Genomic DNA, 19,536 nt, shown 5'->3' with positions numbered 1-19,536 from the left:
CCAGAGTGGCTGGGGAAACCCAGTCAGATGGGCGGGGTATTATTATTATTATTATTATTATTATTATTATTATTATTATTATTCACTTTGGCTTCTATTATTTCCCCACCGTCTATTTTAGACTGCAAGCACCATGTAGAGAGCAGGGACCTCTCCTTGGTGATTGTGTGAAGCAGCTGCAGTATGGCATTGGGGTGGCTCTCCCCGACTTCCCTGCTATAGTTATTAGATAAAAGATGGGCTGTTTTCACTGAGGTCTCTCTGTATGTTCTATGAATGTGCGCAGCAGCTATGCAAATGGCGCTACAGCACCGTAGAGCAATTACATATAAATATCCCAGGGATGAGACCGCAGCCTATCTAAGCAACCGAAAGTGAACAGGATGGATGAGGGAGCATCCATCTGAAAGGAGGCATGCTTACACAAGGATGTGCCATGTAAACACCGCCAGGCTTTCTTAACGCTGTGGGCAAAAAAACCCCAAAACGACAACACAGATTCAAATTATGCCAACCACTAAAATGTATGCAAACATGCTGGGTTTGAATGAACTTGCTTCATTTGCATGCTTCATTTTGAAGGTGTTGCCTCGGTTTTGCAAACTTTTTGTCCCGTCCCCCCCCCCCAAAAGCAAAAGCCACCACAAAGAAAACTAGAGCAAGGACCCAGTACAAGGAAGAAGGACAAGCTAGATGCAGCGAGCAGATCAGGACCACAGCTCAAGAATATAACAGCTTCGCCACGGCGTCCAAGAACAGCAGCATGCGGCTTTGCAATTGCAATAACTGCTTCTCGTTTCCAGATGGATTAATTAGCGGTCCTCGGGAGCCGAGAGTTTCGAGCCACTTGCAAGCGCTTGTTAAGGGCTCTGGAGCCACCGGGGAGACAATCAACGGGGAGCCCTGCATCTCGGCCTGCTCAGGCATGAGGACCTCTCTAATTGCCACCATAACAAGCGTGGAGACCATCACCTGGCCAGAGAATCCTGGAGCTGGAAGGGACCGTGCAATGCAGGAATCTATTGTCCCATGTGGGGCTTTAACCCATGACCCAACAGGCCCTTTTGCTTCCAAAAGCCTTAGGTGGATGGGCCAATGCTTGTCAGCCAAGGGCAGCGCTGAAGGCCCTATTATTATTATTATTATTATTATTATTATTATTATTATTATTATTAATACCCCGCCCATCTGGCTGGGTTTCCCCAGCCACTCTGAGTGGCTCCCAATCGAGTGTTAAAAACAATACAACATTAAATATTAAAAACTTCCCTAAACAGGGAAACAAAGTCACCGCAAGCCTCAATTTAAATTTCGGCGTTGCCCTGTGCAACATCCTATCGCTGAAGATGCTAAGAACTGAACTGGGTGCTTCCGACTTAGAAGTCACAAGCTCTGCCAAAGTGCTCTAGAAAGCAAGCCTTCTGAGGAATGGTTAATAATAATAATAATAATAATAATAATAACAACAATTTATATCCCGCCCCCCCCCAGCCGAAGCCGGGCTCAATAAAAGTAACGCAGCATTCTAAAATCAATTCATTCTAAAATCAGTTCAAAATCAAATTAATGGAAACCATTGGGCTAGAGTTCTGTAAAGAATTACCAAAGGAGGGAGTCAGGCTGTGCCCTGGCCAAAGGCCTGGTGGAACAGCTCTGTCTTGCAGGCCCTACAGAAAGATGTCAAGTCCCGCAGGGCCCTGGTCTCTTGGGACAGAGCGTTCCACCAAGTCAGGGCTAGTACTGAAAAGGCCCTGGCTCTGGTTGAGGCCAGCCTAACCTCCCTGTGGCCCGGGACCTCCAAGATGTTTTTGTCTCAAGACTGTAAGGTCCTCTGTGGGACATGCCAGGAGAGGTGGTCCCGTAGGTACGAGGGTCCTAGGCCGTATAGGGCTTTAAAGGTTAAAACCAGCACCTTAAACCTGATCCTGTACTCCACCGGGAGCCAGTGCAGCTGGTATAGCACTGGGTGAATGTGATCCTGCGGCGAGGACCCCGTAAGGTTGAGGGAGTCGGGTATGTTTAACCTGGAGAAGAGAACACTACGAGGTGACATGACAGCCATCTTCAAATATCTGAAGGGCTGTCACAAGGAAGATGAAGCAAGCTTGTTTCCTGCTTCTCCCGGGGGGAGGACCCAAAGCAATGGATTCAAATGACAAGAAAGGAGATTACGACTAAACATCAGGAAGAACTTTCTTATGGTAAGAGCTGTTCAGCAGTGGAACAGGCAATCTCAGAAGGTGGTGGATTCTCCTTCACTGGTGATTTTTAAACAGAGGTTGGGAGAGGCATGTCTGGGATTCTTTAGTGATTTCTGCACTGCACGGAGTTGAACCAGATAATCCTTAGGTTCCCTTCCAATTCTTTGATTCTGCAATCCTTCACGGGCGTTCTGAGCAAGCCATGTGTCCGATGAGCTGCTCAAAGGAGGAGCAAGGCAAACAGGTGTCCCCAGGCAGGTGGGCTGGCAAAAATATTGCCTCCGGCTCTGGTTATTCTCCCACACTTTGTAGAAAAGGCAGCATCAATGGGAACACTTTCTCTCGTACCGTTTAGCAGAGTCGCTGCAGCATCCCCCTGGAGAGAAAGAATTAAGTGTGTCTCGGAGGAGTTGTGTGTGCAACAGAGAAGGCGAGATTTTGAGACCAGAGATTCTTCGCTGGAAAAATCAATAGGTCAGAGACAACCAAAGCTCCCCTTGATGGCTTTTTCCACCTTTTCTACTTGCCTACCTGGGTCATCTTGTCCACAGAGACCGGAATCCCGTCGATGGTAAGCGGTGGCAGCTCGGAGTTAACCTCTTGCGGCGCAGGTGCGTGTTCCAACAGAGCGGACTCCAGGTCTTCCAGGATCATGCTCTTGTACTTGCGCACCTGTGGGGAATCGGAAGGGCTCAGGTAAACAAGGCGAAGAGCAACAGGAGAGAAGAGGGTGCTAAGTAACGGAAAGGGGGGGGGGTGAAAACAACGCCCCAGCTGCCAGATGAAAATACCCACTGGCCCCAAAGCCCTCAGACCAGGAGGGCATTCGAGCGAGATGATGATGAAACTCGGAGCAACACCAAGGAGAGGAGAACTAAAAGGATTTCCAGAGAAGTCTGGAGGCAGGGTAGGACTGTCCCAAACAGCTGCTGGCATGTCTATTCCGGATCCCTTTTGAACCAGCCCTTGCTGGAGGTCTACATCCCTTGAGAGTGAAGACCATAATAATAATAATAATGAAATTTTATCTATATCCCGCCTTGGCCAGCCAAAGCCGGGCTCAGAGCAGCTAACAACAATAAAATAATACAACATTCTAAAATCATTTTATTCTAAAATCAGTTCAAATCAAATTAATGGCAACCAGTGGACTAGAGTTCTGTGAGGATGGCCAAAGGAGGGGGTCAGATTGCACCTTGGCCAAAGGCCTGGTGGAACAGCTCTGTTTTGCAGGCCCTGCGGAAAGATGTCAAGTCCCGCAGGGCCCTAGTCTCTTGGGACAGAGCGTTCCACCAGATCGGGGCCAGTACTGAAAAGGCCCTGGCTCTGGTTGAGGCCAGCCTAACCTCCCTGTGGCCTGGGACCTCCAAGATGTTTTTATTTGAAGACCGTAAGTTCCTCTGTGGGACACACCAGGAGAGGCGGTCCCGTAGGTACGAGGGTCCTAGGCCGTATAGGGCTTTAAAGGTTAAAACCAGCACCTTGAACCTGATCCTGTACTCCACCGGGAGCCAGTGCAGCTGGTATAGCACCGGGTGAATGTGATCCTCCGGCGAGGACCCCGTAAGGAGCCTCGCTGCGGCATTCTGCACCCGCTGGAGTTTCTGGGCAGCCCCACGTAGAGCGAGTTACAATAATCCAGTCTGGAGGTGACCGTCGCGTGGATCACAGTGGCTAGGTCAGGGCGAGAGCGGTAAGGAGCCAACTGCTTAGCTTGGCGGAGATGAAAAAATGCCGCCTTTGTTATAGCTGCAATCTGCGCCTCCATAGAGAGGGAGGTATCGAAGATTACACCCAAACTCTTAACGGACGGTGCTGGCACTAATTGCGCCCCCTCAAGAGATGGGAGTTGCCCCCCCCATCCCATATCGCCCCGTCCCAGCCACAGGACCTCTGTCTTCGAAGGATTTAACTTCAACCGGCTCCCACGTAACCATCCAGCCACAGCTTCCAAACATCTGGTCAGTGTGTTTGGGGCCAAGTCAGGATGGCCATCCATCAACAGATAGAGTTGGGTGTCATCAGCATACGGATGGCAGCCCAACCCAAAACTCCAGACAAGCTGGGCGAGGAGATCATTCTCAGGCATCTTTGGGCTCAGCCCACAATATTCGTTCACTTCTTTAGTTCACTTGTTCATCTTTTATCTTGCTGATGGTCCTTCTTCCCCTCTAACTAGGACTCTAGGAGCTGAGTCAGGAACGATGCAGCCCAGTGGTTCCCAAACTTTTTTGGTCCAATGCCCCCCTTGGTTCCATAAACTCACCCCCAGCACCCCCTCCACTCTCCTATAAAAAGTCATTATTCAGGACAATGGGCTGCACAGCCCACTTAGGAACATAATAGAGCAATAAAATTCAAAACAGCAGCTATTAATTGCACTTTTATTCAAAACCCAATTAAAACTATTTTGGTTTAATTCATTCAACGAAACTGAAGTACCACATTTGGTAAGTATTTCATTGCTGGGTAAGTTCCAAATGTGACAAAGGGAATAGACTAAGCGATACCAGTTTCCCAATGGCTGGTTTGCTGCCGCAAAGAATTTAGCAATTTCGAAAGATGGATTAGATCCCAGCAGAAACTGACGTTGGTAACTGCCTGTTGGTTATGCCAAAGTCTGCTTCCATCTGCTTCCATCTGCTGACTGGCTCTGCCCCTGCTCTGCCTTTCTGTGGGCCTTGGTAATTTTCAGCTGTCTCAAGTGGGCAACTGACATGCGTTGCAGTTCCCAGGAGAGGTCTTGGGACTCTCCTTCCTTGGAGGTTTCTAACAGAAGTTGGGTGGCCCTCTGTCATGGATGTTTTAGCGGAGATTCCTGCAATGCAGCAGGGGGTTGGACTAGATGACGCTTGGGGTCCCTTCCAACTCTATGGTTCTGTGAGCCACCATAATCCAACAAAAAACGAACCACTGGGGTGTGTGTGGGAATACTAATTCCTCATTCAAAGCTAAACAACGGTATTACCACTAATCTCCTCACATTTTAAGTAACGTAAATGTAAAGGGACCCCTGACCATTAGGTTCAGTTGTGACCGACTCTGGGGTTGTGGCGCTCATCTCGCTTTATTGGCCGAGGGAGCCGGCGTACAGCTTCTGGGTCATGTGGCCAGCATGACTAAGCCGCTTCTGGCGAACCAGAGCAGCGCACGGAAACGCCGTTTACCTTCCCGCCGGAGCACTACCTATTTATCTACTTGCACTTCATGCTTTCGTACTGCTAGGTTGGCAGGAGCAGGGACTGAGCAACAGGAGCTCACTCCGTAACAGGGATTCAAACCACCGACCTTCTGATCAGCAAGTCCTAGGCTCTGTGGTTTAACCCACAGCGCCACCCTCGTCCCTTTAAGTAACGTAATTAAGCAGCAATTAAGCATCTCAGAATGATGTACAGTGGAACCTCGGGTTGCGAACGTGATCTTTGCAGGAGGCACGTTCGCAACCCCCAGCATTCGCAACCCACAGTGCCACGTCTGCACACGTGCGTGATGCAATTTGGTGCTTCTGCGCATGCGCCGAAACCCAGAAGTAACCTGTTCCGGTACCTCCGGGTTCGGCGCGTCCATAACCAGAAAATGTGCAACCCGCAGAGTTCGCAACTCGAGGTATGACTGTATGTAAGTAAAAATAAGTAAGAACCCCAGGAGCAAATCATGCGTGGGACTTCGAAGCCTTACCACGTTCTCTAGCGGTGCTGCACCAAACACTTTAAAAACTGGGTTGGGTTTGGAGGGCGAGATGCAGAGGACGATGGCCTGCTGTCCGACGCGAGTGGTGTATTCGTCCAGCGTGGCACGAAGCTTCCTGTTTCAGTGGGCCAAAAAGAAAAGAAGTTTATTTCCCCTTAAAGACATTTCACTACACATAAGAACATAGGAAGGGCCTGCAGCTGGACCAGGCCAATGTCCCATCTAGTCCAGCATCCTGTTCTGACAGTGACCAGCCAGGTGCTAGTGGGGAAACCCAAGCAAAAGAAGCCTCTCTCCTCTTGTGGTTTCCAGCAACCGGTATTCAGAAGCAGTGCTGCGGAGGCAGAGAAGAGCCATTCTGGCTAGGAGCCATCGATAGCCCTCTCCTCCTCTGTGAATTTGTCTAATCCTATCTTAAAACCATCCAAATTGTTGGCAATCCCTGTCGCCTGTGGAAGGGAGTTCCACAGTTTAACCATGCATAAGAAAGCCAAACTCAACATTTGTCTTTTCCTAACAGTGTTTCTTGCCAACAAAGGTCCGTATAGGTAAAGGTATGGTTTCCCCAGTAGTGATGTATGGAAGTGAGAGCTGGACCATCAAGAAGGCTGATCGCCAAATAATTGATGCTTTTGAATTACGGTGTGGGAGGAGACTCTTGAGAGTCCCATGGACTGCGAGAAGATCCAACCTCTCCATTCTTAAGGAAATCAGCCCTGAGTGCTCACTGGGAGGACAGATCCTGAAGACTCCCTGGAAAAGACCCTGATGCTGGGAAAGATGGAGGGTGCAAGGAGAAGGGGACGACAGAGGATGAGATGGTGGGACAGTGTTCTCGAAGCTACTAACATGAGTTTGACCAAACTGCGGGAGGCAGTGGGAGACAGGAGTGAATGTGGGAGCTCCCCTTAACAGCTAAGCTGACTCATTTTGTCAGAACTAGAGATAAGGGACAACAAGCTGGACAAGTTTATGGCAAATTGGTCGGCTTCTGTTGAATATGGTGCAAAGAACTTGCTCTTTCTTGGCGTGGAGGGGAGCAACACCAATATGGGTTTACGAGGTTTTGAAAGGCAGCAACGAATAATGTAATTTATCTTACAAATTAAATGAAGGTTTTGCTTCAGTGGCAGGATTTGTGACCTATTTGGTTGCATGCAAATAGGTTGGGTCGCATCCAGCTAAATTCTCTTCGGGGTAGACCAATCCGTGTCAATGAACCTAAGTTAGCCAGGTCTGTCCATTGAGAATCGGTCCACTCTGAATAGGTCTAGCACAACCCAGTGATGGGAGTGGGTTTTTATGTATCATATTTTTCTGTAGATGAACATGATTAATAATGATGATGATGATGATGATGATACTATCATCATCTGTATTGGTATCAGGCAGGCACTTTCACTGTACTCTTTTCAGCACTGGCTAAAAACATTTTTCTTTAGACAAGCCTACCCAGATATATAGAATACTGATGTGTTTTTCGTTTATTGCTGTGTTAAATTTTTTGAATGTTTTGTTTTTACTATTCATCTTATTGTTCAATTCTTTTTGCAAAGCACTTTGAGGTTTCTGTTTGTTTTTATCTATGTAAACTTCATGAACCGAGTAAATAAAATACCCAGTCACCACACTTACAGGATAACCTTGGGTTGGTCACTGTATTTCAGGTTAAACTACCTTATACATAGGGTTGTTTTGAGGATAAAATGGCCAGGGCACAAGAGGACGGAAACCTGCTTCAAATTCCCCGGGGGAAACACGTCTCCCTGCTCAAAAGAATGATTAAAGGGAGGAAATAAAGCTGCAAAGGGTTGTTTATAGTGCCAGGATGGCCATCATGCAAAAAGCACCCCTCTCTGTGCAAACAAGGAACTCTCAGGTACGCCCAGGTGTTTCCCTTTGAGTGTTCTGTGAGAAGAGAGTTAGGGCAGCGTAGGGTCTAGGAGAGACACAAGGTGCCGAGTTCAAGTCTTGGCTCTGCCATGAACTCACACAGTGGTCTCAGGCAATCTCCTATCCCACAGCCTCAGTCTCTACCTCCAAAATACGGGGAGTAATAATACTAGTTCAACTTATCTCACAGGTCTGCTGTACAAATTAAAGATACAGTAAAAGTAAAGGGACCCCTGACCATTAGGTCCAGTCGTGACTGACTCTGGGGTTGCGGCTCTCTTCTCGCTTTACTGGCTGAGGGAGCCGGCGTACAGCTTCCGTGTCATGTGGCCAGCATGAATAAGCCACTTCTGGCGAACCAGAGCAGTGCACGGAAACACCGTTTACCTTCCTGCTGCAGTGGTACCTATTTATCTACTTGCACTGGTGTGCTTTCGAACTGCTAGGTTGGCAGGAGCAGGGACCGAGCTATGGGAGCTCACCCCGCCAACCTTCTGATCGGCAAGTCCTAGGCCCTGTGGTTTAACCCACAGCGCCACCCACATACAGTAGTGTGTATTAAAAAAAACTGCGAGGGAATAGCCTGCAGTGGGACACAGGAAGATGCCTTATGCAGAGTCAGACTATTGGTCTATCTACCTCGGTACCATCTACATTGACTGGCAGAAGCTTGTCCAGAATTTCAGTCAGGAGCCTTTTGCTAGATCCAGCACTGAGGGCCTTCTGGTGGTTCTCTCACTGAGAAAAGTGAAGCTACAGGGACTTAAGGTCCATGAATAATCATAGTTTAGAGGTCCCGGGCCCTAAGGAAGTCAGATTATCCTCCACCAGGGCCAGGGCCTTCTCAGTGATGGCTCTGACCTGGTGGAATGCTCTGTCCCATGAGACCAGTGCCCTGCAGGATTTAACCTCCTTCTGCAGGGCCTGTAAGACAGAGCTATTCCGCCTGGCTTTCAATATGAACTTAGCCTGATCGTTTATTCCCCTTCCTTCCCTCCCCTTTCCCTTTTTATGAAGATTACCTGCTCTGGGATCCCACAGCTAATTCTCCCCTGGTCTCCTCGCTGACCCAAATAGGACTAATTTAGCCAGCTAGCCCTGGTGATCATCTAATGTTTATTGGATGGAGCTCCCACCTAAATTGATTTTTGAATTCTGAATTTATTGTTATTCACGTTTTATACTGTATTTTATGCTGTTTTTTGTTGCATCAATTAAGTGTTTTAAATTTGTTGTTAGCCGCCCTGAGCCCGGTTTTCTGAACCGGGAAGGGCGGGGTATAAATAAAATTCTTATTCTCGGTAGCGGCTCCCTCCCTGTGGAACACCCTCCCATCAGATGTCAAGGAGATGAGTAACTATACAACTTTTGGAAGACATCTGAAGGCAGCCCTGTACAGGAAAGCTTCTTAAGGTTTAAGGTTTTATTACAGTTTTTATATGTTGGAAGCCGCCCAGAGTGGCTAGCGCAACTAGTCAGATGGGCGGGTAAAAATAATTTATTATTATTATATCCCCAGGGCTATAATAAATGCACCACTTTCTAAATTGCCATGTCTGCAGCGGAATATGAAGTACACACCCAAGAGAGTGCCACCTCATTCTTGCTTAAAGGTAAAGGTAAAGGGACCCCTGACCATTAGGTCCAGTCGTGGCTGACTCTGGGGTTGCGGCGCTCATCTTGCTTTACTGGCCGAGGGAGCCGGCGTACAGCTTCCGGGTCATGTGGCCAGCATGACTAAGCCGCTTCCGATGAACCAGAGCAGCGCATGGAGACGCCGTTTACCTTCCCGCCGGAGTGGTACCTATTTATCTACTTGCACTTTGACGTGCTTTCGAACGGCTAGGTTGGCAGGAGCAGGGACTGAGCAACGGGAGCTCACTCCGTCGTGGGGATTCGAACCGCCGACCTTCTGATCGGCAAGTCCTAGGCTCTGTGGTTTAACCCAGGAGCATTAATTTGGGGGTGCAAGAGCCCCAGATCTTGCCAGAGGTTGCTGAATCTCTTCTAAGTCTCTTCAACCTTGCAAATGTGCACAGTGAATCTGAGGTTAGCCCTCGCTATCCGAGGACAGCCGATTATGTAAACTGATTTTTGGTGTGTTGCAGGAACACGGAAAGCCGACGTGTACCCACAAGCCATGGCCAGGCCCCATCACGCACATGCAAAACAGGGTGCAAAGCATGAAAAGAGCAACTTGTATGCAAATCCGCATATACAAATTAGCACTGGTCCTCTCAACAGACCTGAACGGTGGCCACATGGTACAAACCAAATCTCTTCCTTTTGCTTCCCTGGATGGGGAGGGAATTCCTAAAATGGTTTCCAGCAACTGGGATTCAGAAACATTGCATAGTCATCGGGGCTACTAGACACTGACAGCCTTATCCTTGCATTTTGCTGCTCTCCCATCTCACTTAAGTAACAAAAATATTTTTTGAAATTGCTTAACACAACAGAGAGAGAGAGAGAGAGAGAGAGAGAGAGAGAGAGAGAGACCCGTATTAAGAATAAAGCATAAAATGATCTAGTTTTTGGAAGTATGGAGACTTGGCATTTCAAACTTGGCTGCATAAAAAAAAATTAAACCTACTGCATCCCATCTTCTCATCAACAGCCCCTGCTCTTCTTTGGCCCCATATGAGTCTTTCCCCATCTCCCTCCAGGTCTTTAACCTGCTGACGACAGTCCATGGCTAGGCAAACTAAGGCCCAGGGGCCGGATGCGGACCAATCGCCTTCTAAATCCGGCCTGCAGACGGTCCGGGAATCAGCGTGTTTTTACATGAGTATAATGTGTCCTTTTATTTAAAATGCATCTCTGGGTTATTTGTGGGGCCTGCCTGGTGTTTTTACATGAGCAGAATGTGTGCTTTTATTTAAAATTTATGGGTTATTTATGGGACATAGGAATTCGTTTTTTTTTTCTTTTTCAAAATATAGTACGGCCCCCCACAAGGTCTGAGGAACAGCGGACCGGCCCCCTGCTGAAAAAGTTTGCTGACCCCTGCCTCAGCCACTATGGCCCTCAAGCCCCTCTTATTCCCTCACCTCCATGCACACACTTCCTGCCCCTAGTCTTTGTGACCATTTTCTTCCATAGCTCAAATTAAAGGAGGGCTAGCCCCCTTAGCAATTAAAATATTTATTTTTTAAGGAGACCACAGGGAGAATCATGATTTGGCTAAAATTGGCAGGAGTTGTCTTTGTCCATGGAGTTTTCTTGACAGGGATACTTGAGTGGCTTGCCGGTTCCTGCTCCAGGTGGATCACGTTTGGTCAAAACTCTCCACTATGACCTGTCCGTCTTGGGTGGCCCTGCACAGCATAGCTCATAGCTTCTCTGAGTTATTCAAGCCCCTTTGCCATGGCAAGGCAGTGATCCATGAAGTGAGAGCTGGACCATCAAGAAGGCTGATTGCCGAAGAATTGATGCTTTGAATTATGGTCCTGGAGGAGACTCTTGAGAGTCCCATGGACTGCAAGATGATCAAACCTCTCCATTCTGAAGGAAATCAGCCCTGAGTGATCATTGGAAGGACAGATCCTGAAGCTGAGGCTCCAATACTTTGGCCACCTCATGAGAAGAGAAGACTCCCTGGAAAAGACTCTGATGTTGGGAAAGATGGAGGGCACAAGGAGAAGGGGACAACGGAGGACGAGATGGTGGGACAGTGTTCTCGAAGCTACCAGCATGAGTCTGACCAAACTGCGGGAGGCAGTGGAAGACAGGAGTGCCTGGCGTGCTCTGGTCCAGGGGGTGACGAAGAATCGGACACGGCTAAACGACTAAACAACAACAACAAGGAGGAGTTGGGGGTGTGGATTATAGATTTCATTAAGACTCCCCTACTTCTCCTTCAGTCGAACCTTTCACTTCCACTGCATCAGTTGTACTGAATTTTCTGACTCCTGTGACTGCCTTTCCTCTTAGCAGTGTCAGCATTCACAAACATTCTGCAGGATATAGAATCGTAAGAGTAGGAAGGGACCCTGTGGATCATTTAGTTCAACTCCCTGCAATGCAGGAATACCCAGCTGTCCCTTACAGGGATTGAACCTGCAACCTTGGCGTTATCAGCACCACGCTCTAACCAATCACAGCAAGTCAATCCGCAGGGTGGGAGCTCTCATTCAGGGAACAGCCAGATTTTAGGCTGCGGTCACTGGAATTGCAAATCTATGCCACTCCCCTAGATTTGAATTGTATTGCTGTATTGTTTTTAACACTCGACTGGGAGCCGCCCAGAGTGGCTGGGGAAACTCAGCCAGATGGGTGGGGAAAATATAATAATAATAATAATAATAATAATAATAATAATAATAATAATAATAATAATAATAATAATTTTGAGCAAGGCTTCCCCCCACCCTGAGCAGTCCAACCCTATCAGAAAGAACAAAGTTCTGCGACCTATTGTCTGATGAAACTAAGAGCAAATTGGAAGAAAACTCTTTTAAATGGTGGTGGGGAGGGACATTCAAATTTTGCCCCAAAACTTTTATGCATGTTCCACAAGGGAGGAAAGAAGCCCTGGGACTGCAAACCTGCTGGAATAATCCCACCGGCACCAAGCCGCGTTGAGCAAGACTCGGCAACACATTGCAACAGCAGGCCGAGGGAAATGAATCTGCTCAGCTGAACGTTGCATCAGAGTGCCCCTAGAGGAAGAGAGCCTTTCATGGGAACAGAAGCGTTCTCAACTAGCAGCTAACTTCTTTCTTCTTTGAGACGCTGCAATGCGCATTCCTAGAGAGGCCGTCATTTGCATCATCCCACAGACCCGAGAGTGACTGGGTCATCACCTTGTGACTTCCAGCTCTGGAAGACGCGTTGACATGCAACTATTGAAGGGGAGCGCAACCATAACGGCATTCACAACGGTTTGAAATTTCAGGTGTGCACAATTCCCACTAAGTTGAATGCCAAGGCTTTTCTGGCTGTGCTCATCTCACTCTTCGGCAGTGTTTTACCCGAAGCCATTTTCAGGAAAGTGGCAGGAGAAGAAAGATCTTACAGATCGAGCTTTTCTCCCGGGCCCCAATTTGGAAAGTTCTGGCTGTGTGCCATGCTTTGCAGCATCCCTGAAGGAAATCTCAAGGATATGCACAGGCGAGGCTGAGAGGAGGACGCCAGAGTCACTAAGAGCAAAACATTCCTCCTCTTTTGTGAAGGCCTGACTCTGCAACCCCATTTTGCATGCACTTCCAGACAGGCCTTTTGAGATGAGACCTATGCAGGGGCAGAAGAAGGGGGTGCGGTAGGGACGGGCCGCCCCAGGTGTCACCACCGAGGGGGGTGACAAAATGCCGGGCGGCACTCACCGCAGGGCCTGCAGTGTACCCAAGCCATGCGTCTCTTCTGGGAGACACAGTGGCTTGAGCACGCACAGGGTCTGTGCTGCCCAAATGGTCCGCCTGCTGCCTCCCCCCAAGCTGTAGGGCAGCTGAGGGGGAGGAGGCAGGAAGACTCTGGAGGCCCCACGGTGAGCCCTATGGGCGCGCCACTCCAGGCACCCTAGCGGTTTCCTCTGCCACTGGGCCTATGGCACATGAGCAGATTGCTCTTGTTGTTGTTTAGTTGTTTAGCCGTGTCCGCCTCTTCGTGACCCCCTAGACCAGAGCACGCCAGGCACTCCTGTCTTCCACTGCCTCCCGCAGTTTGGTCAAACTCATGCTAGTAGCTTCAAGAACACTGTCCCACCATCTCGTCCTCTGTCGCCCCCTCCTCCTTGTGCCCTCCATCTTTCCCAACATCAGGGTCTTTTCCAGGGAATCTTCTCTTCTCATGAGGTGGCCAAAGTCTTGGAGCCTCAGCTTCAGGATCTGTCCTTCCAGTGAGCACTCAGGGCTGATTTCCTTAAGAATGGAGAGGTTTGATCTTCTTGCAGTCCATGGGACTCTCAAGAGTCTCCTCCAGCACCAAAATTCAAAAGCATCCATTCTTCAGCGATCAGCCTTCTTTATGGTCCAGCTCTCACTTCCATACATCACTACTGGGAAAACCAGAGCTTGAACTATACGGACCTTTGTTGGCAAGATGATGTCTCTGCTTTTTAAGATGCTGTCTAGGTTTGTCATCACCTTTCTCCCAAGAAGCAGGCGTCTTTTAATTTCATGACTGCTGTCATGGGCAGATAGATACCAGGAAATTAAATGCTAAGGCCAACATGGGGTGAACGAAGCAAGTCACAGTGGCCCGGTTTGCACATGACACAAAGCCAATTCAAGGCTTATCACGAGTGTGCAGACTCCCAGAGGGGAAATGGCGGCTGCTTTACTTGTCCTCTGGTCCTGCTGGCGATGTGCTGCTATGAGCTATGCTATGGTTTGGATTAGCATGTTGCACACGAGCCCAGGCCTGTGCTTTGTCTGCTACAGACAAGTGGCAAGTCACGGAACAAACCTTGGCTACAGCATGTGGTTTATCTGGAGATGACTACTCTAATAATAATAATAATTTTTTAAAAAAATTATTTATACCCCACGCTCCCCAGCCAAGACCTGGCTCAGGGTGGCTAACGCCCGATATAAAAACAAATTGATGGAAATACAACTTAAAAACAAGATTAAAATACAACATTAACAGCCTCTAGGGAAACTGTGCCCCACCCAGAAGTTCAACAACCCCAGCTGCCATCAGACCCCCCCCCCTAGCACAGCCAATGGTCAGAGGAGTGGGTGGGAAATATAGTCCAGCAAAATCTGGAGGGACACAGTTCCCCATCCATGGCTCTATAGGTATGGGGAAGAAGGACGTACAATGGGTCACTCATTCATCAATCTGGCTCAGATGGTGACCCTGGAGGTTCCAGGACTTTATCCTGCTGGTGGAGGCGGGAGGGAGGGAGAAATCACACCTTTCATCCTGAAACTTGGAGGTTGAAAGATGGCTGTGGAGCATTGGGCACTATGGGGCTCAGACCACGGGCCACTGATTCCCAACTCTCTAGACTTCTGGAATCGCAGGCAGGTGGGGAGAAGTGCAAGGCTACTTCCAAGCCTAAATTCTCCTGGTCCTGGGAAACAGGACTTCAGAGAACAGACCCCATGCCTCTACCTGCTGCAAGCCTGGGCAAACTGCTTTTGAAGGAAACCACGAGACTCTTCCACTGTATATTGAGGCCATTTGTCCCTGGCTGCTTGCCATCCTGTTAAGTCATGGGGAGTTGGGTCTTGTCAAGCGCTTGACCCTGAGCACCTGATATACACAAAAGAGATCTCTTCTTCAAGACAGCATAGAGTGAAACTGTGGGATTCACTCCCGCAAGGGGGCAGAGATGACCACTGACTTGGACTACCCAGGGCCACAATGCTCACTTGGGTAGAGCGTGAGACTCTTCTCTTGGGTAGTAGGGCCGACAAAGACCCCTCTCTGCCCCCAAACCTTGGAGAACTACTCCCAGTTGGAGGAGACAGTGCCTGGCCAGTGTAAGGCAGTTTTTTGCGTTCAGACGCTCTTACCGTAACAAACGCGTCTGCTGCCTCTTGCGGATCGACGGATTGGACTCAAAGACGTGAGGGCGTTTCCTTTTCTTGCCCGTCGCCACGGCAGCGGCAGCGGCCATTCCCACAGGGCCTGCGGACAAGAGGTGGGTTTTGAATATTGGGCGAGCCACAGGCCGAAGACACCATAGGCCATAAATGCTACAGCAAGCTAATGATGAGATTCCACAGAATATCTAAGAGGTTAAGAAAAGCTGAACAAATCCATGTTTATTACATAGTTATGCACGGGTAACTTCAAGGTTGGATTGCTGCAATGTGCCCTAAGGTACCAACATATAAGACCCTGTACAATTTCTCAGGGAAACAGGATCACCGCTGAGATATGACAGGTGCCCCCATCTGTGTTTTCCAAAAACAACTGGAGCGTCTTTCGTATCGTTTCTAAAACTATATTTAGTTGGATTTTTGTATTTTTTTCGAAACTATTTTTCCCTGTGCTTTTGGTATATTTGCAAACTGCCTCACGTGAAAGGCAATTCATAAGTTAATTAAATAATGACGATGATGTATTTGTTGGTCTTTAAAGTTGGCCGCAACTTTAAGAACTGCAACTTTATGAATGTGTGATTGAGCTTGCTTTTCCCTCCTCCCTCCCACTCCTTTTTCCTCACGTGTCGTGCTCTTTTAGGTTGTGAATGTGAAGGTGGGGACTGTCTCATAGCTAATTTCCATAAGCCACTCTGAGAACCTTTTTGGCTAAAGAGTGGAGTATAAATTCTGCAAATAAATAAACAGCACCATTAGACTAATACAACTACCCTTCCGGATATAATTTCAACAGCAATTATTTCACGCAGCATCTTTCTCCATGCATATGTTCCCAAAATCACCCTACAGGTTATTATTCATCGTAAACAGGATGGATTTAGAACCCTAACGAAGTTAGAACCCTAACATGGAGATATCAGATGAGAAAGAAACATTGTCAGCTGCAATTGCTGCACTGCCCTCTGCTGGTTGAAGCTTCACACGAAAATCTGGCTTGAGGACCTGTGTAAAATGTCCCCAAAAATGAAGGTGAGTGCGGAAAGGGTTCCCCTTCCTGGGACTGGTTTTTAAAGACAAGATTCCAGGGCAGTTCTGCCAGCAAGGTATGGACCGGTCAAATCATGAAAGAGTGTGTGCCTGCATTAGTCCTTTGCTCAAATGTACGATTGTTTTGAAATAAATTGCATTGCTCCTTCATCTTAATCCTTCACTAATCAGAGCTTTTGAGGGGAGGGGTGAAGAGATCTTTTTGCTCAGTTTAACATGCTGTTTATTCAATATACTAAGAGAGAATTCGTCCACTATATGCAGATCGTTGTATAGTCAAAAGGCACCATACGATACGATACAATAATCTTTATTGTCATTGTCCCATATAGAACAACGAAACTGAAAAAATCTACATCAGACATTCAAAACCCCACAAGCCTGCTCTCCCAGCCTGGTTAGCCCCTAAAAACTCTGATACCCCATAATTAAATACAATATTATCCCAAAGAGACTACCTTACACTGCGTTTAAAACCAAAATCGCATTTGGGTAGAAACTGTTTCTCAGGCGGCAAGTCCTAGTCTTTATAACCCTGTACCTTCTTCCAGGGGGATGCGGGTGGTGCTGTGGGTTTACCTTCCCGCTGGAGCGGTACCTATTTATCTACTTGTACTTTGACATGCTTTCAAACTGCTAGGTTGGCAGGAGCAGGGACTGAGCAACGGAAGCTCACCCCGTCACGGGGATTCGAACCGCCGACCTTCTGATCAGCAAGCCCTAAGCTCTGTGGTTTAGACCACAGCACCACCTTAAAATAGCTAGATGCACTTAAACTGCCCAAACTATTCAGTTGACCCTTATGAAAAATCAACCCCGATAGAAAAAGCCCTTCCCTTTTGCACCAGTCTCGTCCACCAGGTTCCAGAGGTGACGCTCGCACCCAGGGATACGTAAATAGATTGCGGGTGGTTATCAGAACATAATCCAACCATCGAAAAAATGAACAGGGGCAGAGTATTTTCTAAGGGTGCAGCGCTCTTTGTGAATCAAGAGGGGTTTTTTGTTTGTTTTTCATGCATGTTACATGCCTAAGGAACTGGAAGAAGCCTCTGTGACTGGCAAGTGAACCCCACTGAAGTCTTCTCAGAGTTTGGAGAACTTACATCCTGAAATATTAACATGGCCACATCCTTTGACCTGGAAATGCTTCGGTGCTCAGTACAGTGGTACCTCTGGTTGCAAATGGGATCCGTTCCGGAGGCCCATTCGCAGCATGAAAGGAACGCAACCCGCATTGGCGCCTCTGCGCACGCGCGGGTTGCGATTCGCCGCTTCTGCGCATGGTGTCATTTTGCACGTCTGCACATGCGGCAAAACCCGGAAGTAACCCTTTTCTGTACTTCCAGGTTGCCACGGGACGTAACCTGAAAGAACGTAACATGAAGCGGACGTAACATGAGGTATGACTGTACAAGTATTTGCTTCTACCAAAATTTTAAAAAACCCTATGGGTATCAATTCTAGCATTTGTGGATCCCCTAAGAATTTTGATGGACGTGGGTGGCGCTGTGGGTTAAACCACAGAGCCTAGGACTTGCTGATCAGAAGGTTGGCGGTTCGAACCCCCGCAACAGGGTGAGCTCCCGTTGCTCGGTCCCTGCTCCTGCCAACCAAGCAGTTCGAGAACACGTAAAAGTGCAAGTAGATAAATAGGTACCACTCCAGCGGGAAGGTAAACGGCGTTTCCGTGTGCTGCTCTGGTTTGCCAGAAGCAGCTTAGTCATGCTGGCCACATGACCCGGAAGCTGTACGCCGGCTCCCTCAGCCAATAAAGTGAGATGAGCGCCGCAACCCCAGAGTCGGCCACGACTGGACCTAACGGTCAGGGGTCCCTTTACCTTTAAGAGTTTTGGGCCTCCTCCTTGGGCACCTGTGGCCAACTCTGCACTTCCTAGTCAAGTCTTGATGTGAAAGAGAGGAAGAAATGCTATGCCCCTTTAGGGCACATGGGGCAAGTGGGGAAAAACAGGCTAGGGCGCCAGCAATGTACCTGCAGCGGCCAGGTGGGCGGTCACCTCGTCAGTAGCCGTGGAGTTGAGGATGTCCGAGTCGTCGTAGGAAGTGTCCTCGGGGGAAGAGGGCGAGTCTTCGTCCGCGCTGAGCATGCTGTGCTCCGTGTACGTGGCCACGTGGACCTGCTGCACCTGTTGGGCCACCGCGTGGGCCTCGATGGTGGCCATGTGCTCTGTCTGCGTCACCGTGTGTTCCTCCATCGGTAGCTACTGCTAGAGGAAAGGAGATACGGGAGGGGAGAGAAATCAGGCGGAGGAAGAAAAAGTGAAGTCTGAAATATCCATTCCATTCAAAGATCAGAACCTAGAACAGGTGGGGATCTTGAAGAGGTGGAATCACAGGTGGGAAAAGCACTGGTGTGCTCAGGACCTGGATATTTTGGGAGCCCTGTGGGCATCTTGTTGGCCACTGTTAGTACAGGGCTGGGTGGGCCTTTGGTCTGCTCCAACAGTCAAGCTTCTCTTATGTTCTTATGACTGCTGACCCTGCATTGCGACCTGACTGGCTAGTGGCAAAAAATGCAGGCTGAGGCATCTCAGGAGCCACTGGCTGAGCGTGGTCCCTGATGTGACTGTCTCCCTCCCCCTAGATCCAGGTAGGCAGCCGTGTTGGTCTGACAGTAGAAATATATAAGAAAATAAAAATTGCCCAGTAGCACCTTAGAGACCAGCTAAGTTTGTTCTTGGTATGAGCTTTCGAATGCACACGAAAGCTCATACCAAGAACAAACTTAGTTGGTCTCTAAGGTGCTACTGGACAATTATTTTTATATATATATATCCCCTCTCCCTATTCATAGAATCATAGAATTATAGAGTTGGAAGGGACTCTGTGGGTCATCTATTCTAACCCCCTGCAGTGCAGGAATCTCAGCTACAGCATCCATGACAGAGGGCCACCCAACCTCTGCTTAGAAACCTCCAAGGAAGGAGAGTCCACAACCTCCTGAGGGAGACTGTCAATAATAATAATAATAATAATAATAATAATAATAATAATAATAATAATTTATTTATTATACCCCGCCCATCTGGCTAGGTTTCCCCAGTCACTCTGGGTGGCTTTCAACAAAAAATTAAAATACAATAGTCTCTTAAATATTAAAAGCTTCCCTAAAGAGGGCTGCCTTCAGATGTCTTCTAAAAGTCTGGTAGTTGTTCTTCTCTTTGACATCTGAAGGGAGGGCGTTCCAC

The 19,536-nt window shown here is 48.3% G+C and overlaps 1 protein-coding gene across 12 annotated transcripts in view; it reads right to left on the bottom strand.

The window, feature by feature from the left end:
* The window catches only part of NRF1 (nuclear respiratory factor 1), a 74,390-nt gene that overhangs the window by 38,692 nt on the left and 16,162 nt on the right, over positions 1-19,536 (bottom strand). For 6 of the 12 annotated variants that reach the window (XM_083461376.1, XM_083461377.1, XM_083461379.1 and 3 more), the window contains exons 2-5: positions 18,321-18,555; positions 15,248-15,362; positions 5,880-6,006; positions 2,733-2,873 (exon numbers count right to left, since the gene is read on the bottom strand). In XM_083461376.1, the coding sequence (XP_083317502.1) occupies positions 2,733-2,873; positions 5,880-6,006; positions 15,248-15,362; positions 18,321-18,543 (606 nt within the window). In that variant the 5' untranslated portion in view covers positions 18,544-18,555. The remainder of the gene's footprint in view (positions 1-2,732; positions 2,874-5,879; positions 6,007-15,247; positions 15,363-18,320; positions 18,556-19,536) is intronic. The other 6 variants (XM_083461372.1, XM_083461378.1, XM_083461380.1 and 3 more) reach the window with 1 other exon arrangement.

Source organism: Podarcis liolepis (assembly GCF_965112155.1).
Source record: "Podarcis liolepis genome assembly, chromosome: 10".
Taxonomy (NCBI): domain Eukaryota; kingdom Metazoa; phylum Chordata; class Lepidosauria; order Squamata; family Lacertidae; genus Podarcis; species Podarcis liolepis.
Note: the sequence above shows the minus strand (reverse complement) of the source record. Positions and strands in the feature narration are given on the sequence as shown.